The sequence below is a fragment of the Stigmatopora argus genome, chromosome 20 (assembly GCF_051989625.1).
Source record: "Stigmatopora argus isolate UIUO_Sarg chromosome 20, RoL_Sarg_1.0, whole genome shotgun sequence".
In the NCBI taxonomy this organism is placed as follows: domain Eukaryota; kingdom Metazoa; phylum Chordata; class Actinopteri; order Syngnathiformes; family Syngnathidae; genus Stigmatopora; species Stigmatopora argus.
Genome location: NC_135406.1, coordinates 3,012,030 through 3,031,696, shown reverse-complemented (window position 1 = coordinate 3,031,696; position 19,667 = coordinate 3,012,030). Strand labels below are relative to the sequence as shown.

Sequence of the window (19,667 nt, the reverse complement as noted above, 5' to 3'; positions counted from 1 at the left end):
GCCTCGAGTCCGCTTGCCTGGAAGTCACGGACGGACAAAAAGTGGTCACGAAAAACCACCAGACGCTCCCGGCTAGTCATGGAAATAAATGAATTTATTTCTTCCCAAAAGAAAAAAAAAGACAATCCTCTGAATAAACCATGATACTGCTGGGGAAAAAAAAAGCTTGTGATTTTGCCTTTCCGTGCTTCATTAGAACTCTGCATTAAATAAATAGAAATCATGTACAAAGAAAGAGATAAGGGATCAAGTCCAAAAGCATTTGGCCATGTGAAATGAAATTAGATGATTGGCGCGGGAGGGCGTACATTGGCATCAATATTACACGGGCTATATTTCACTCCATTAACAAAGAATGTAAAGGATAAATTAAAAAAAATACATAATGCTGGTTAGAATCAACACATTTGGCCACCACATGATCCGGTTCCATAAAGCTGCAATACACAAAGTCAACGTTAGATGGAGGCAGAATGGAAAACAAGGCCATGAGTGAGGGGCCCCAAACTAAGGCCCGGGGGCCAATTGAACGTCTATCGCCGTCAATGGCAGCCAACAAGTTCAAAATAAACACCATCGAACAGCGTCATTTGCTTAACATCTTTTTCCCAACGGGTTAACGGTGCATTTTTTTGGGAAGCGCAACCTACAGTGCCCCCAAAAATCCACTCATTCGAAAAAAAAGGGCAAAAAAACAAAATATAATCCAAAAAGCTCAAGAGGAAACAGCGCGAGACACAGCGAGAAAGACAGAAAAAAAGCCAAACGTGATTTAAAAATCAAAATCTACGGCAACGGCTTTCCACCCGACGCTAGCTAACACAAGACTGGAACGAGAAGCATTGGAGAGCGGCGGCATTTACACAAAAAACTTCATTTGAGAGTGCTTGCTGCAGATTTTGCGACGCTTCTTGGGGCCGCCAGGGTTCACCAAGAGTCAACTTTGGTTTTCGGTGGCGGGGGTCTTGAATTTAAGGCTTTGGGGGTCCATTTTTTCACAGAATTGACATCCTGATCCAAATTCTAGTTTTGCCAGAACAGTAATAGTTTTTTTCCCCACATCTTACTGGTGTTTTTTTTGTCAAATTCAGGGTGTAAATACACTCCGGGCTACAAAGAAAAAGATGGATTGGATGGCACGGTCAGCCCCCGTTCCTGGCGGACCGAAAAAATAAAAAATAAATCACCACATACGCCAGCACGCGAGGAAACCAAAACGCATTGGCCGCGAGGGGACGGACGGACGGAATAGCACCAGTGTGAAATAAAGCTCATGTGGCAGCAAATAGCTTCTCGAGTCTTTGCGTCCTCCAAGCTGGATCCTATAGCCGCTCACTCGCTCGCTCTCTTGGTGGCTTTTTGGCGCTGGGCTGCCTGCCTCACCCACCGACCGACTACATAAACTGCATCTGAACGGAGATGGACGCAAGAGATCACACATCACGCCAAGGTTCCAGCGCTCCAGAGGACGCCGCCGTCGTCGTGCGTTCTCACCTGCGCTCCGGGCACGGCGGCCGCGAAGGGGTTGGTGGCTCTGAGGACGGGCTGGTTGTACATCATGGGCTGAGGGGCCATGACGGCTACCTGGGGGGGCACCTACGAAATACCGTGGGAACGGTCCACCGTTAAAAAACAAACAAACAAAAAAACCCTTTGCTAGCCACTTGCTAAAATGTGGACTGGACGGGCGTGAAAATGCGGTTGCTAGCCTCACCATTCCGTACACAGGCACTTGCGGCGGCGTTGTCATGGGGAAAGCCAGGGGTGCGGGAGCCTTGGAGGGAAAGGAGAGGAAAGGATTCGCCGTTAGTCAATCCCAAAAAAAGAACAATGCCAAAATACCAGCCTGCCCTCGAGGGAATTTAGCTCATAGGCGTAGGCCGGTCATAAATTCTATTCAATTGTTCTCTTTACTGTGGATCATTTAAAAAAAAAACATTGTAGCAAATAAGATTCATGCTAGTCTAGCTAAATCTAGCTAAATTTTCATTCCATATGCCCAGACGTAGTTTCGAAGCTTTTTGGCCCCCCGTTTCTGGAATTTTGTAGCACGAATGAGGTTTGCCTGGTGGTACTTACGTAGCTAGCATAAAACATTCCGTTCTGCATGGGGGGGGGGTGCAACAGGAAAAAAGGGACAAAAGACAAAAAGAGATGAGTAGACAAAGATGCCAAGGAAGAAAATCCAAAAGACAAATGAGCCATGACAGAGGTTAGAAAAATAAAAGTCAAAAGAGGAAGGCACAGCAAAACAACACAAGGTCAAAACGGAGCGGGAAATGGAGGGGGAAAAAAAGCACAGTACCACGTGTGGCACGGGCATGGCCACGGCCACGGGCGCCGGAACCACGGGGGCCGGGCCCCACTGGGTGGTGGACATGGTTTTGTTCTGCCAGTTGTGGCCCCCAGTCAGCTTCTTCTCCCCCTGCTGGTTCCACTGCATCTCCGGCCTGCGGGAGGGAAGTCGCAAAATAAACACTTTGTTGCGCGTCTTCCAAATTCCAAAGGATTCCCAGCTAACGTCTCAAAAAGGGACGTACTTTTTCGACAGGATTCCGCCAAACTGCAGATCTGAGAAGAGACGAGGGAGGGAGAGAGGGAGGGAGGGGAGATACCCCGGTTATCTTCAAATAGCGCTCGTGTTGCAACCATAGCGCAAATGAATACCGACCGGCTGGATTTCAAACCTTCTAAACACTGACACCGGAGCGAGCGGCACGGTAATAACAGAAAAATGGCACGCTGCCGGCCGGCCGGCCCAAACCACGCGACAGAAAAATGGCACGGGTGCGGCAGGAAAAAAGTTTGAACGTTTCTCGTTTGACTCACTGCCCACGAGGTTGGCCAGGGAGGAGTCCAGGTCGTTTGCCAGCAGCTTTCCTCCGGACTGGAAGACCATTTGAGGCGGGAGAGCGTGGGCCGCCGCGTGGATGGGAACCGTCGGTTTCAGCAGGGTGTCGAAACCTGCGGTGGAAACACAAACTATCTAGTCCAGAGATGCTAAGTCAACACGCGCCGAGAAAGGTTAGATGGCCGCGGGGAAGATCCAAAACATTTGAGACGGAAGGCGTGCTCGCTTTGGAGGCGGAAGACGATCCAAACAGTGGCTGAGAGATCGATTAGCTGTGGGACTCAAAGTTTTTTGAGAGCGATCATTTGGCCTCGCCTACCGCCGCTACGAGCCAGGAGCCGTTTCCCTACGCTCGGCGGAGGACGGGGGGGAAAAAAGTGTGCAAATTGCCAAAACAGGCTGCGAGATGACCACGTTGACCTCGTGAAACACGGAGGGAGCCCAACAGGGAGGGGGGAGGGACGCTAGTATCCAGTTGGGAAGTGCTTTGTAGCTTTGACAGCGGTGCTGACACAAGACATCCAGAGTGCTAGCTTAAGCACATTGGAAGGGGAAGTCAAGGAGGAGGGGCGCCGTGCGCCACTAAATGTTCAAATCGCCTTTCGAAGGGAAGGACAGAAAATAGCGTTAAAAGGAGCAGACAGAAAGTACTGACGTTTTCCCCGAGAGCCAAGGCAGCGATGTTAGCGACAGAGCTAGGACGAGCCGTCCAGTCGGCATACGAACGCGCGAGCGAGTCATCTGGCAAAGCCCCCCGCCAAGTTTGCAGCAGGCAGAATTGGCAAGAGTTAACGGAAAGTCCGCAAAGCCTGGGAGGCTTCGGTTTCGGCTTCCGGCCCGGACGGCGGACGGGAGGATAGTGGGCGGGGGAAGGCTTTACCGGCTGCTGGCTGCGTTCCGTTGTTAGCAGGAGCGCCTTTATTCCCAAAGGCGGCATCGAAATCTACAGTCATGGCGGGGACCTTCTGTTCCCAAGGCCGTCTCTCCGGTCCTGAGGGACGGTACGCGTGTACTTCCGTTATTTACCTTTTGGAGCCCAAAGCGCTAAATCTAAATGTACATTCTTTCCACTCTGACCCTTTAATGGTCCTTTCGGACCAATAAGCCTACCAGACTTCAAATTTCATTCGATAGCTCGCTCCTAATACGATACGGTTTTATTGTGTGCTAAGTGCATCAATAGCTAAAAAAACAAACTTTTATACATAGACGGAAAGCACTTTTTAGAACCCGCCTGACCTGGAGGAACATTCCTCTATTTTCAACTTTTGTCGACGTGTGGTGTCCTTGAGAAACTCCCAAGGTGATCGCTAGTATGGACGTCCAATCCGTTTGGAGTGGGAGGGTGGCAGCGAATGAACAGAATTTTGCCAACAACGGTTTGTGGCGGCTCAGGTCGACACGGCCGGCGCGGAGCGACAAGTCAAAGTCCGCGGCGTACGTACCCGCCCAGGCACTGTCGGCGGAGGACACGGCGGGGACGAAGGCCGGCTGGAGATCAAACAGGTCGCTGTTGGGGGTGCGCGACAAAAGGGGCACGGAGGTTAGGAAAAATGCTGCAAAATGGCCGGTAGCGAGCCCATTCTAGCTCACCTGTTGGCCGAGAGCGAGGACCCGAACAGCTCGGGCGTTGGCGCGCCTACGCATGGGTCGCCGGGGATCGCGGACGCCATGGGTTTTGCGCCCATCTCCTTCAAACGCTGGTCTTGCCAAAGCGAGTGAGCGGACATTTTGGCTCAGTGGCGCCACGGAGGGCCTTTTTGGAGGCGGGCATCGGCGCTCACCTTGAGAGCCTGCAACCTGGCCTGCTCCTCCTCCAGAGCCAACCGCTTCTCCTTCTCGTCCATGCGGGCGAAGGACACGTCGGCGAAGGCCAGGCAGGAGACGGCGCTGGACAAGGTGGACGCCCTGCCAGAACAGAGCGGCGCAGAAATTGAGCGGCGAGGGCGGAAAGCGAGCGGCGCTGATCTCGGCTCTCTTTACCTGGCGTCCGCATTCAGCTCCTTGGTCTTCTTGCCCTCCAGGGAGGCCAGGTGCTGCTCCAGAGCCTCCAGGAGGCTGCTGGGGGCCTTGGGACACAAAAGGCAGGAGGGACACGCACGCGTTAGTATCCGACGGTCTCTTTGTCAGTGGCGGTAAAAGTTAGCCGCGGCGACATGCAGCAAACATTGACAAGGTTAGCAGAGGAGCGCTCCAAAGGCAGCGGGAAAAGGTCAAAAGTCATGCAGTTGCTTTCTGCCACATTTTCACTACAAGTCTTCGTTTAGGCACCAGCAGACGTCCGATCATTTTTCAATTGGGAGCGCGGCAATTCAAAAGGGATCACGCTTCAAAAAAGACCAGGCGTCCGCACGGCCAACGACCCGTTTGGAAAGCGCCGACGGCTCGACGCGTTCGAGTCCCGTTTCCACCGGCGAGTCGGGTCAGAAAACGAGGACGGCCGGGCGGCCAGGCGGCTCCGCTCCGTCCTCGGCGGAAATCCAGCCATTTCCTCCGCAGTGAAAATACCGCAACGTCACCGTCCGCAAGAATGCGCGCCGCATCTGGAAGCGTTTTGTCTTTGGGGCAGATTGCGGCGGGCGAGACAGTAGTACGCTTCCTAAAGAGGACCCCGGGAGGAAGCAGGGAGGGGAGGGGGGATAGTAAGGCATTTGAAAGAAAGCCAGGTTCTTCCTCCCCACGTCAACGGCGGGCGGCGTGAGCGTCCAAAGTTCCAAACCAAAAGAGTGAGTGGAGCGTGAGAAAATCAAGGGCTAGCTTTGGCTGCGTGAATGGACAGAAAGGGACAAAAGGACAAAAAGGGACAAAGAGACAAAGAGAGAGGAGGTGAGATGTATACTGACCTGCGAGAGATCGGGGATGTCACCCTGATCTATTCCCACTTCCTGCGGTTGAAAACAAACAAATCAAAAAAGAGAGGAAGTGCGGGTGGCGGGCATTGTCACGGCATGCGCTAACACAAAAACACAGCGAGGATCGACAAAATCGGTGACGTCACACGTAGGTCGGCGGAAGTGACGGATGCGGGGTGGAGGATGAAGAAGGTGTGAGCATGAATCCCACATTTATAAAAAATAAATACAAATTTCAAAACTAAATGCAATCAAAAGGACTCAGACGGACACCGCGAGGACTGACAGAAAAGCGGACTGACTCAAAAATGACACCGGGCGAGGGCTAATAAACCAATCACCATCGGGCCTCCTACTCGAGCGGGCGCCCCCTCCCAAGCAGCCGAAATATCTAGAAGAGTAAAAACTCGGGTCTGATTGAGGTCACGCGCCTGTCTCGGAGAAGCCCGGCGCTAAAAACGGAGCCGCGGCGGCCCGTGGCGTACCTCGGCGACTTTGAGGAACTCGGATAACTTGGTCATCCTGTACAGAAACTTCTTGTAGATGTCCAGGGCGTCTTTGCATTGGCTCTTCTTCATGTCAAAGTATTTCTCTGAGAAGTAAAAAGAGAAAAAACGAAATAAGCGCACCGCGAGAAAACATGAGGATGGACGGACGGCGTGTTACCCAAAAGGTTGATGACTCCTTCGTTGTAGGCGGCAAACAGCCTGATGGAATCCTTGAAGAGCAGCATGAAGGCGGAGTTGATGACGCCGTTCGTCAGTTCGTTGGGGTTGGCCTGCGGGGAGGGGGGGAGGGGTTGGACCAGGATGAAGAACGCCATCGACCGTGTACCCCCCAAAAAGTACCTGGAAATCCAGCAGAGCATCCAGCTGCTCCTGAACGATGGGTAGCGTCTTGATCAGCTTCTCCGCGTTCATGGTACGCATCACTCCGTCGGTCCTGCCAAGGTGTGGTTTTTGGGGGGCGTGGAAGCGAGACCAAAGAAAAAAATGGAGTGGAAACGAGTTTCGAAGGGGAGATCGATTCGTTGGGGTGGTCGCATTGACCAGAGCTAGCTACCCTCGCTTCATTTTGGTGAAATCCACAGCCACAAGCCTGTAGGAAACGGCCTTTTCGTTCAGGTAACGGCTGTATCTTCGAATGAAGGTCGACATGTCGTAACCTGGGCGGGCGTGGCAAGAAAAGCGCCGTTGGAAAGGGCGCTTACGGCTGACCGGGAAAGTCAAGCGAGATGTTTACCTTGCAGGGCTCCCTTATCCAGGAAATTGGTGAGGTTGAACAAGGTGTTTCTGGAGGCCAGGTATTGGGTGAAACGCTGGCAGGGAAATACATCACAAAGATAGCACATTTAAAGGTGAATGAATTACAAATGAACACTCGGACTTCAAATTGTCGGCATCGCCGGACTGGCGCAAAACGAGTTGGCGTGTCGGTTAGTGGTTAGCGCGTCTACCGTTGGACTTTTGACAGGGAAAAAAAAAAAAAAAAAAAAGAAATCCCCGCAGCTCCTCCCAGACCCAGAAAAACGTCACACGGAATGGCACCGCTCGAACAAACATTTGACACCGTCCTGTGACGAAGCAATTCCTCTGGAAGGTATTTATAGCCTTGACTTAAGTCCAAAGCTAACGAGCCGACCCGGAAGGCGCCATGCCGCTTTTGACGCGGGTGGCGATATTACCGAAGCAGAAGTTTGCTGGTGCAAAAAACAAAACAGATCATTTAACATTGCTTCTATTGAGTCACAAATAAAGTCACCTCAGAAATGGATAACTAGACCTTATGATCGTTTGACATTTTTTTTACAAAGCTAATTTCTGAAGCCTGTATAAATTGCAGTTGAAGAAGGCTATATTTGTATTTACTGTTGAATTATTCAAGAATAAATGTAGCGATTTTGGATCGGCGTCCCCCACCTCGTTGCCGTACATCATGATGTGGTGCGTGGTGATAAGGGCTTTGAAGACCACCACCCAACTGGAGTTGGCCGTCCGCTCGAACAGGGTGTCCGCTAGCTGCGGAATGTTCACGTTCATCTCGTTGGTGCAGTGGATCAAATCTGGCCGCAAAAAAAAAAACACAAAATGGTCACATGGACATCCAAATGTACTCGGCATTGCATTTCAAATGGATTTGTTAGCCGTCAAGTGCAGAGTTGACAACCGTGAGACCCTTTCCCCCGCCTTTCTCATTTTCGGAAAGAGTTGTAGCATTTTTTGGACTTATTCTCCCATATGTGCACACATTTCATCTTGCCGCTATCTGTTGGGATACTCTACCAAGAGGAGGTCAGATCTTTGAAATGGCCGTGTGCATGTCGGTAGAGCACAGGAAGGGAAAACAAAGGGGGCGCGGGGCTAAAAATAAAACCCGGTCGGGACAGAAGAGCTGGATTTAACCAAACAATCACATGACACATTTGTAAGTCGGCGGATACTTCCGGGTCGGACCGCCACGCCACAGTGAACACGGGGCCTATCTTTGGTCTGCAGCCAGGGAGGGGCAGACCCTGCTCTGAGTGGATAGCGCTGGAATGGCCCTCCCGTCAACTGGCCCGCGACCACTCAGCTAGTTTTCGGCTCCGGCGGAGATAAAAAAAAAATAAAGTGAAAGAAAAAGAAAAAAAAGAAAGGCCATGTTTTGTACGCGCCGCCGTCATCAATAAATCTCCGGCGGAGTTGACTTAACAGCAGCCGGCTGCCGACGTGGACGCCATGGCAACGGTGCGCCGGCGGAGGGGGAACCAGACTCCACTCGGAATGTCGCAAAAATTTTGGTGACGGCGACGAAACGACGGCAAGAAACGGCTATTCGCCCGGCCTGTCTTCGCGAGACGACGCCCATCGGAAACGTGGCTCCGCCAAAGTCTCGTTTCATTGGTCCCGGTGGCCATGACAGCCCGCGGGGGCTGCTAAATATTGCTCCGTGGGCCGTAAATTTCAGACGGCTACCCCAAAGAAAGAAAAGCGTTTTTTTTTCTTCCTCGGTAGCGTTCGCTGATGTAACTCATGCTCCACGAAGGTGGACGGATAGCGAATGCTAGCTTTTCCCGGACTTTGCAAACGGTGACTCTTAAGTGGCTTAGAAATGCTCCTTAGTTTCACAAGTGGTGCATGAATGTCACACTTCCTGCTGGTGGCTGATGTTGAAAAGGCCTCTGGCGGGGAAACAAATATGCCAGTGAGCTCATTCACGGCTCCCTGTCGGACAGTTTTTGGGTTGATTTTTTTGTGTTTTTTCTTTCCCGCTCGGTCCGTGCAAGAGGGCCAGTAAAAGTGAGCAACAGCATGGACAGCTTTAACCTCTTGGTTTCATTTCCTCTGACCGCATTTGACTTTTTAGGAAAACCACATCCTGCCGCTCGTTCCTTAAAGGCTCCTCCGCCAACGTGCTAACTAACTACCTCGGGGCGACGCCTTCAAAAGGGACGCAGTGCTCGGCAGACATCGACCGCAGCGCCCCGCGAGTGCTCGAGGCGTTTGTCTGCGCGGACAAACCGATGACCGCTCCTTGCGCCCAAACGCAACGGACATGGAGGTTGTCGCACTCGGGTAGAAATCAATAACGCGCAATCATTAAGCCGGCCGCCAAAGGTCAGGACGGGTCCGTATGGGAGAACAGAAATAACAAGGAGATATTTGCTCAAAAATAAGATCCTGAAAAATTGCGGATGGTGACCTTTTGGTAAAAACAAATACAACATTTTTGTCAAAGTGTCAACATAGTTTTTTTGGGGGGGGGGGGGAATAATGACTGCCAAAGGGTACTTTTTGGTGTGGATCTAATAACATTAACCATGGAGTCAAATAGTTACAAAGGATTCAAAGGATGCTTTTTTGGGTTACAATTTAAAATGGGAGCTAAATGAGATTTTTTTTTCTTTCTTCTTGGGGCCTGTGGTTTGTAAATTGAAAAAAAAAGGAAAATGATCTATTGGTAAAAAAGAAACAAAAAACTAATGGACATTTTTGGGGATGCAATAACAGGGACGTTGGGTCAAAAATAGGGTTTAGTGCCAGATTTTCCTCAAAAACTTGGACCATAGAACTTTTTGGGGTGGCTCCAATATTTTTTTTTGCAAGAAGGCACAATCCTATCAATGAATTGAGCCCTTGTAGATGTCCAATCGATTTGAATTTGAAGAGGATTGGACTTATATCTCCGACAATGGCAGCCAATAAGGAAACAAGGTGTTATTATTATTAGGTTTTTTTAAAGCAAGTAGCACAAGACATATACTCACAGTCGAGGTGTTTCTTCTTGGGCCCGCTGACTTCGTGCGTAGTGGCCTTGCACACCGCCTTGCTGATCGCCGATCCGGTCATGCTGTGCTGAGCCGCAGCGATCCGGTCGGTTATCGATTGGCCAGACATGACTTCTCTTCTCTTGTCTTGTCTTCTCGAACTTCAAGTCCAGAAACTCCCGACAGCAACGGATCCGAACGATCCGATCACAAGGTGGACGCTTGAACGTGACTCGACTGTCAACTGGGCGTCAAACGCGTGCGGAGGTTCTTCTTGAATTGTTCTTCTGCTTTTTCCCCCCCTCTCCTCCTTCTTATTCTTCTAAAATCTACGACGCGGATCCGAGCTAGTCTGTGTTAGCTCATGTTTCCGCCGTGATCCTCCAGAGTCCCGCTGTGGGATTGGCTCACAGTGGAAAAAAATCGGCGATCGCCAACGAACATAGCGAAGTGGCAACGGCGCTTGGAAGAAAAGGAGCGATCGACGACAGACCAATCGCCCCCTTTTTTTGGACTTGCTCCTTTCCTTTCCAGCTGGCTTTTCAGTTGTCGCGGGGCATCGGACTGCAAGTCAACTACTCACTCCTCTTCGCCGCGTAAAAAGTCCCACACAAGCCAGTCAGGCATTCCCGGAACTTGTCAAAATCACAACCATCGGTTGACAGCTCTGTCCGGGGGGGAGGAGGGGAAAAAAGAAGAAGATCGGATGTTAGATATGATAAAAAAGGTAAGGCTGAAAAGGGGATCCGTGCCTCGTCAGTTCTTTCCAGACACGTCTGGACGGCCGCCGCTTCAGTCTCCGCCGGACAAAATGGCAGCGTAGAAAATCAGCTGATCTCACAACCGAGACGCCTTCAAGGACCGATCTCAGCCTGGGAATTTCTTCAACCTGAGGACAGACGACAAAAGAAAGCTATTTTTTTATTTTTTATTTGTCAACCCCCGCCATTTCATCCAAACAAAACAAAGCGCGTACTGGTAAATCCTCGGGATGAGGAAAAAAAAAGAATTTTTCAGGGTTTCATGAAGGCATTTGCGAGGAAGAGCTGACAGCACCCAAGCCCGTTTGAAAGGCAATTGATTGGGAAGCGACGCACGGCGGAGACGTTCTCACAACAACGCACCGCTGCATTAACGTCATTCAGTGACGCGTGGGGCTCAATTTCAGAGGCGGCATCCAAAGTGGGTGTCCTCATTTGACTTCGGATTGTGCGGAACACCATGTTCTGCCGCTCCAATCCCATGGAGAGGTATCTGAAGACGAAGCTTCAAGAGAGGAACATAGAAAATTGGGGCGACTTGCAATCCCACCAATTGAATGATCACATTTCGCTGCCATCGACGGGCGTGGACACCCAAACCACGATGGCCGGGAGAGGCCGGCAGCGTCCTAATGGATCGGACGAGGGCGGCCAAAGAGTATTTAAAACACAGACGAAAGAACCGCAAGAACGTATTGGACCGGTCTATCTTCTGGGGGGAGAAATGTGACCAAGTTATTCTGCAGTCAAACTCTGGAGTGAACGAGTGAATCAATTAATAAATCTAGGTGTGCAAAAAGCCATTTTTAGGATGGGATGTCATTCGGGAATAAACCCCCCGGCCAGGGAAATGAAACCCAGCGGCAATTCTGACATGGAATCTTTCGCCATCTTCCGGCGGAAGGGCGAAAATCTCCCAATTGCCATGGCAACTGCAGGGATGCTGGCAGTCTGTGTAACCCTTGGCAACTGGGGGCAGAGAAGGGGTGCTGGCTATCCAATTATGTGGTCTTTCAGGTCCATTTGAAGCGGGCCAAGTCATATTTGAAAAGAAATAAGTGTCATTAAATGCAACAAAAAAAAGCCACATTTATAGGAGGAAACATCAGATCTCTTTCGGCGCACGTTACCATAACGACGGACAATGGCGTGCGTGCGTCAAAGCTCAAGGCTAGCTGACAAAAAATGTTTTAAACATGACTCGGCAGGGGTGCAGGTTTATTTCAAGTGCCAAGTCCAAGAAAAGCAGGAGAACGCTATTGGGCTAACATGCGAAATACTCAAACGAGCGCCGTCGACATCTCCGTCCGACCTTCTGGGTCGATCCCCACGGCGACGGGCTGGCAGCAGCCGATGCAGATGTACCGGAGGACCCACAAGTAGATGACCACCGACAGCGTCACCGTCACGGCTAGCAGTAGCAGGCTGAGGACGGACTGCGGCCCGCCGCCCAAAAACATGACCAGGGACACTTGGAAGCTTTCCTCGCTTGCTTTGTGGGCTGCAAAAATCAAAGTTATTAGTTAAAGGTTTTGTCTGTCCTCACCGTTTCCAGCACTCGAACCCATGACACATTGACCAACACGGCGGTCCGCCAGCCAGCTGGTGCCGGTCGGTCAGAGAAATAAATATGAACGTTTTCGATCTCGCTCTACTTGAAATGAGAAAAGTTGTTATAATAAAAATAATAATAGCCATTACGCTTGGGTCTTCTTTTTCTGCCATTCGCTGCCAACCCTCCCACTTCAAATGGATTTTACGCCTATCGGCGCCTAGGACAATAGTTTTCTAACATTTCCACTTGGGCGAGTGAATTCATTTTGGCCTCGGCTAGGCTAGCTTGTTCTGCAGCGATGATCAATCAAATTGTTCCAAGTTGAAAGGATTCAAGTTTGTTTCGGTTCACCTTTGCTGGAGTGCAGCAACAACAACAGGCTGAGGAACATCCCAAGGACAACATCAGTCTTCATGGTGGACTGCATTCTAGCGTAGAAGAAAGAACACACGGAAGCAAAATTAATCAACTCGGCATTCACAAAAAGGCAGAGCGATGTCACGGACAACAGAGCTCGTGACTCCGAGCCAGGCGTTCTTATCCCGATAAAAAAAAGAATACAAATTCAAAAGCAAAAGCGGGACCGACCCGAGTTCCATTTAGATGAAGTCGGGAGACCTTCGAGACCGCGTCATGATCCTCCTCTTCACCGACCGTCCTCCGGGGGAGCAAACGGAGAAAAGGAAAGCCGGCCTTTGGATTTCAGGAACGAAGATGGGTTCAGAAATAGATGAGAGAGACGTTGCTGGAAAGGTGGGGTGTGCCAAAGAGCAGGAACGCTTGCTTTTCAATGAGGAAAAACGGCTACGTGCTCCCCCTGGTGGTTAAAAAATGTGGAGAGAGATGTAAGACAAGGAACTTTTATTACGACATATAAAAAAACAACCAGTTTTTGCCTTTAGTGTTTTTTTGACTGGAGTCATGAATGCTTTAAAGTTGGATTGGAGTTAAGGGTGATTAGTATGGGCATTGTTGCTCCAAGTGAATAGCAATGCGTTACTGCAGCCACAGGAGGGCAGCATTCTACAATATTTCCATGCCTTCTGTAAATCTTGCATACTTTCGTGTTACTGTAGTCTTGACGGAGAACGTGTATTTTGAAGGGGAGCATTGATTGCTACACAAATCATACGGACCATTATGTTTCTGACCGATGTATACTTGGGTCACCCTTGTTCGCAATGCTTCTTAAGTGTCACAATTGTGCCACGTCACCCTCAAAAACATGAAATGAATGCAGGTGTCGCTCCACCAAAATCTACAACCAGACAAAAAATAATGTACTGGTGGACAATTTTGGGATAATCTAGCTAGCTAGCCCGCTAAAGGGCACACGCGAGTGTGCTGGGCATCGTTAGTGAACACACACACATGCTAAATGTCAAAGAGGGGGGCTCCCACAGTGCTAGGAGAGCATTTCCTCTCACATGTCGTCACCCCCCCCTCTGCTTCTACATTATTGAAAAGGCCACACAGCGAGGCCCCGTCGGAGTTTTCGAGCCTAGCGTGGGATAAAGACGTCCCCGAAGCGATTGGGATAGGAACGCCCTCTCCTTGGACACGGACGAAGATAGGTCATATCTCGGAAGGTGGGGGCAACGTTGGACTCGCACCGTGACTCACGAGCAGATGGCGAGACGGAGATCCTCTGAGGCGGAGGGCTCGCCGACCCGTGCTAACGTCTTCATTTGTTTTCACTTGGATGGCTGAGGAGTCCGTCGGGGATTCCCGTTATGTGGAGGGAAAAAAAAGACGCCTAGCCAGTGTTTGAAAATAGATAAAAACGAGGGTACTCGTTATATTCGTAGTTCAGGCCGGGGTAGCGGTTGCAAGTGTTTGTTGCACTGAGAAAGAATAACGTGTGAAAAGGTTTGGGAATATGGTGGGAAAACGGGTCAAGGCGGTGTCGGTGGAGTAATAGCACGAGGGCGGGGGGGTGTTGGGGAGTTTTTTTTTTAAGAGGAGAGAGCGGCAACATATTGTGCCAGTGTGAGTGATACAAACAGAGCAGAACTGACCACGCTTATTTATTTATTCATGTATTTATTTATTACCTATCTATTTATGTCTAAAATGCCTTTCCTATATCTGCATTCTCACCCTCTTGCTACTGTGACAACGCAATTTCTCGAATACGGGATGAATAAAGTTAGCAATCCTTATTCATACTATTTTTACAAGTTGTTAGGGGAAATAAAATGCATGTCGAAGCAGTACCTTTTTTTTTTCCAGGGATGTTCTGGTGCAAGATGGCATGATCGGAGCCAGAGCAGATGTCCGCCTCATCATCTCCTCTCTGTGGATTCACACTGCCGCTTCTTACGCTCTGACGAGCAGCTGTCAACTTCCCGTTACGGACGTCGCACCGCCGTTGACCTCCGGCCGGGCTCAAGTGGTCTGGTTTGCCCCTGGGTGTGCCTGCCGGATGGAAGGAGATTAGGGGAATTTCTCAAGAGCTCCGACACATATCCGCATCGTTTTTTTGGTTGCTGATTCATCCAACTACTGGTGAAAATTGAAAAAAATAAAATAAAACACAAGTACTACCGTGCTATTACACGCCATCTTGTAATAAATCTGCACTGATCTCTACTCGCTAACTTATAATGTCCACAATGAATTGAAAGGGCAGAGTCAATACTGGGGGCTGGTTGATAAATGGAGGAGTTGGGCTTCAAAGCAGTGTCCACGAGAAGAACAACCACCACCTGAGCGGGAAGAGATTTATTTCAAGCCTTTAGCGCAAAGCTAACTATAAGCTAACTATCATTTTCCGGAACAAATGGCAATCAATACGCCACCGTTTTGGCTTTAAAGCAAGCGTTTTTGGCTGACTGGACAATTGTCAAAGGGAGCCAAGAAGCTCCCGCACAGCCCGCTCTCGACCGGCGGGCCAATTAAAAGGCGGAATCTCGGTTCCGCGCCTTTCCCACGGAGGCCATTGGTCCAGCCCGTCGACCCGGTGGTGCTGCGACACCTCCGGTCGCTCGCGAACGTCCCACCCTCCCCCAAGGACGGCAAGCCCATTACAATAATTAACGAAAGAGAGAAATGGCGTGGTCTTTTTTTCTGCCGAGCCAGCAACCGAGCGTGGCGGCGGCAGCGGCGGCGGAGGGGCGGGGCGCGCTTCCTGCCTGCCGTTAATCCCTGAGTGACTTTCACTGCGTACAGTCGAGCGGGCGCAGGCCGGAGCCATCGCAAATTAATCTAGCAAAGAGCTCGGGAAGTGGCCGCCTTGAACCCCCAGCGCAGCGCCCCCCCCGTCGCCCCTCCCGTTTAAAGACCGGCGGCGCGGGAGGAACATACAATAAGGATGAAGGCGAGCTATTTCGGGCACGGGAAAGGACACGGGTGGTGACATCACGTCCCTGCCAGTGATGTCACCGCTTTCCTCGTTACCACCAGATCGAACGGATCCCACCTCTGCTTGGACGAAGGCGGAACAGACTCTGGGCTTGGTCTGGAGAAAAAAATAATACTCCGTATCGTTGGCGCCGAGCCGGCCGGTGCCAAACGGCGAGGCTCCCGCGTCAAATACGTAGGCCCCTCCCGGTTCGGCTTTGCATTTCAGCAGGAAAATATGCTGAAGATATGGAGGCGTGCCCACCAGCGAAGGTTTCTGGGGTGCCAGTTTATTTGGGTCTCAGACAGGGCTAGCGGTGTAAATGAGCCGCTTATTTCAGGGCTAAACTAACAAACGGCTTGGCCCGTGGCTCCAAAGTGGGTATGAGCTGATTAGCCAAAAGTCAATGAGGCATTACGTGCTATTAGCGTTTCGCAACAAGGAAAGGAAAAGCGTTCAAACAGTAATTAGAAGCGGCCGACAGTTTTACTATCGGTGAGGAGGCCAAATTGCGTGTCTGGTCGGAGATTTCCACTCACCTTGCGACGGCACCCCCGCCGTTTGTCGAAGAGACGTGGAAAAACAGGCTAGGTATTCTGGACCGCCCGCCGTGACCTTTGACCTCACTCCCCCAAATGTAATCACCTCTTCTGTTCCTACGAAAAAACATATGCAGTCAGTTTGACGAGGTACACGGTCGATTGGTTGCCCGGAAGGTAAGTGATAATTACCATTTAAATCGTTGCTCAAATTTCCTAAATACAAACTGCGAATTACTATTTAGTCATACTTAATGCCCTAGTCATTATTAGGCTAAAAAAGGTCAAAATTTCCCAGACTTTTATTGTTTTTTCTTGGAGAACTTGTTAAGACCCTGACTGACGTCGCTTCTTAAAGGGACAGCGCATGTACATACAAACTATTCTACACCGCGACCAATCGACCGCACACGGTTTGACGATAATATGTCCATTTCATGCTCGTCGTTTACCCTTTTGAACAATTTTGGGCTCTCTGAACAATTGGACGGTGGCTACCGAAAGCGACATTAGCTTGAGCTAGCCAACAAGCTCAACCAAGTGCCTTCGCCGGTAAATGACATCCAATCTTGACCGTTTTCCTCCTTCCGCTGCCGATGGATGGGACGTCTGTCTGTCAGCCGAAGAGTTAATGAACAGCCGCCATCGTTTGAATGACGCACGATGACTTCCCAGCTCGATACTTATCTCCCCCCCCCTAAAAGCCTTCCACGCAAGGCACCCCTCCCCGGATAGCGACCGCATATATATGGATCCAAATGAGGCTAGGCCGGGCGGTTGCAGCCTCTTTATGATGTATTAATATTTAGGCCTGTGCCAGCCGAGATAATGATAACTTTGAATTGAGTTTTTGCAAATTAATAAGCGGCAGCTGCAACTCTCGGGCTCCGGCGGGAGAGATAAGGAGGAATGGGAGGGCCTCCGACGCCAAATGGAAATGATGCGTCACGGGGGGGAGAAAGGAGAGAGGGAATCAATCGGGACTCCAAAATTAGACCGCGGATGAATTTGAATGTTTAATAAAAGCACCATGTCGATTTTTTAGAAGGAATAGAAATAGTCATTGGCTACGTCAAACGGATTAGACGTCTATCCTCGACTGGCAGTCAGCGAGTTAATGGCGAATTGCAACACTTGTCTCTCTTGGGGGTTGAATTCCGCTTTAGCGCTCTAATAAGACGGCCACGCTTGACACGCCACGGCCTCCCCGTTCCTATAAATACCTGAGATTGGGCTGCGGGAAGAGGTCCAATCGTCTGCCGGCTCGCTCCTTAGACGGGTTGTTTTTCATGCATCCAAATCCACGAAGCCAAGGAAAATGGAGCTCCCCCTTTGGTTTCTATTCCAAACATAAAGCAAAACAACGTTACAATCCTTTTAAGGCACTTGCCATGTAGGAGTTTTGGTGTATTTTCAGGTCACTTCTTTGTTAAGCCGTTAGCGCCGCTAAATGTCTAACCCCTTTGGAAAGGAAAATGGAAAAATTGGCTTTATTTGCTGTACTTTCTAATGTGTATATGGCATTTTCAGGGCTTCCGTTTGGGCGGATTGGACGTCTAAACTCTTGCTCTCGTGCGTGCTTTACCGCCAGCGCAGTCAAATTATTCTTTTTTTTTCGGCGTCTGCGATAAAGCGACGTGTCAAAGCCCGCTTTTGCTCTGTCAGCCGACTCGGATTGTGTGTGGCAGTCCTTTCTGGTTGTGTCCGTGATGCTCAAAGTGCTGCGCTAATTAGTTTTTCTCCATCACACACACACACACTCTCTGCTTTTGTCCTGTCATTTGCAATATCCCGTTTGTTACATAACACATTGCATGCAAGCACCTGCTATACTCATGCAACTTCCGTGTATTGTAAGCATGGCCATGAATTAGTTTGTGTTTTGGCGGATGCTAAAATTTAAACAAATAGATTTTTTTTTTTTTAAGATTTTTTTTTACATTTTTTTAATCTGTCAAAAAGGAAATCTAGCAAGTAATTAGTACCATATTTTCACGACTATAAGGCACACATAAAAGTCTTAAATTTTAAATGTTCTCCAAAATAGACAGGGCGCCTTATAATCCAGTGCGCTTTATATATGGACCAATACTAAAATTGTTATCACGATAAAATAAAATGAATCAGTCGATAGGGTACACCGACAAAATACTGCGCAGTGACTGCTGGGATATGTAGTAGTTCTTGTCAATACACCCAATGGATTGTGGCCTGTATACATCGACATCAATACAGCTTGACGAAGCATGGAAAGCAGCGTTGGAAAAGTTACGCTAGCTACCAGCTAGCTACTATTTGCGAATGGATTGTGGCCGCCTGGACGAACGTATAATCAGCATTTTCGATAACTCATTTGGACAATTGTTCCATTCGGACACAGAAAATGAGGACTTTGATGGACTTGTGGGTGATGATGACGTGAGTAAGTTGTAAAATGGCTAAATAAAGTACAACCGAACTCAGTTTTGCTTCCGTTGCCTTTTTAAAAACGTCTTTTTAGCGTGTGGGTGTAGCGTGCAAGAACTATATACCCCAGCAGTCACTGCGCAACGGAAACCGGAAAAGGAGTCTGGGGCTTCTTCTGGTAGCCAGCACTATTGCGGTTCGATATTCATATATAATATATATGCGTCCTTTGTGTGTTTAAAATACAGAAATAGCACTCGTTACTGACACTGCGCCATATAGTCGTGAAAATACGGTAATTAGTCAATGGATTTTTTAAATGAGCAAGAGTTATTACTTTGTATGTGGGGCCTAACAGCACAAATAGGGGGAGAGGAAAAAGCAATATGGGAACAAATTTTTGACATTTTTCCACATTTAGGCGGGAGGCGTCAATGGCAACCAATGAGCTGACAAACAAGCGACCGACAAACACCTAAAAAAGAGGGCGCCCCGTTGCGGTTGGCCGGGTTTAACAAGACCGAGAGTGCTTGCATTGTTCACCAGCGCCATTAAAGACTCAGCAGACGTCCCTGGAGAAGAGTGATTAGCATCGATTATTTATGGCGCGCCGCTGCTCTTGCCTTCTTTGACTGCCGATTCTTCATCAGCGCCCGCGTTTCGACTTTAAAGCCTCTCCGGCCGGGCTCGCCGCGGCGTTTCTCTTCGCCGCAGGCTCATAAACACCTTCGCACACGCCAGCGGGGCTTTAAAAAGAGTTGTAAAATAGCTACAGGTGAGTGAGCTTTTGGCGTCGGTCCTTTCGGCGATGGCGGTCCCGTCCGGTTCCGTGCTCGACTCTGAAATGGATTAGAAAAAAACTTGCATTTAAGACTGATTTTGAACAATAGGAACAAGTATTGACGCATTAATCACCCATTTGTACTTTGCCTCCATTCCTACGCGGGCGCGAGACAAAAACTATCGATCGTAGCGCCGGAGGAAGAAAATCCAGATTAACGAGCTCGCCGGCCGTGTTTGCACAGACCGAAATAAAGACGTGAGTGATGTGTCGCGATGATCTGTGTGGAACCAAACTTCACCTGAAGATGCGTCACGCGCTGCGGAGAACAAA

General features: G+C 49.6%; 1 protein-coding gene across 3 annotated transcripts; it reads right to left on the bottom strand.

The window, feature by feature from the left end:
• Nucleotides 1-76: 76 nt before the first annotated feature.
• LOC144066193 (phosphatidylinositol-binding clathrin assembly protein) lies at nucleotides 77-19,319 on the bottom strand. 3 transcript variants are annotated; one of them, XM_077589558.1, is made up of 27 exons: nucleotides 19,177-19,319; nucleotides 17,371-17,486; nucleotides 16,148-16,264; nucleotides 14,483-14,683; nucleotides 12,854-13,082; nucleotides 12,617-12,693; nucleotides 10,926-12,211; nucleotides 9,950-10,838; nucleotides 7,623-7,765; nucleotides 6,946-7,021; nucleotides 6,766-6,868; nucleotides 6,552-6,645; nucleotides 6,370-6,481; nucleotides 6,189-6,295; nucleotides 5,695-5,736; nucleotides 4,835-4,920; nucleotides 4,636-4,759; nucleotides 4,445-4,557; nucleotides 4,297-4,361; nucleotides 3,732-3,842; nucleotides 2,830-2,964; nucleotides 2,541-2,571; nucleotides 2,306-2,450; nucleotides 2,080-2,103; nucleotides 1,715-1,774; nucleotides 1,495-1,596; nucleotides 77-1,409 (listed from the first exon to the last, which is right to left on the bottom strand). In XM_077589558.1, exons 8-27 carry the CDS (start codon nucleotides 10,077-10,079, stop codon nucleotides 1,395-1,397), a joined length of 1,818 nt encoding a protein of 605 aa, XP_077445684.1. In that variant the 5' UTR covers nucleotides 10,080-10,838; nucleotides 10,926-12,211; nucleotides 12,617-12,693; nucleotides 12,854-13,082; nucleotides 14,483-14,683; nucleotides 16,148-16,264; nucleotides 17,371-17,486; nucleotides 19,177-19,319; the 3' UTR covers nucleotides 77-1,394. The 3 variants fall into 3 exon arrangements, with proteins under 3 accessions (XP_077445684.1, XP_077445685.1, XP_077445686.1); XM_077589559.1 differs by lacking the exon at nucleotides 2,080-2,103; XM_077589560.1 differs by lacking the exon at nucleotides 3,732-3,842.
• Nucleotides 19,320-19,667: the final 348 nt, after the last annotated feature.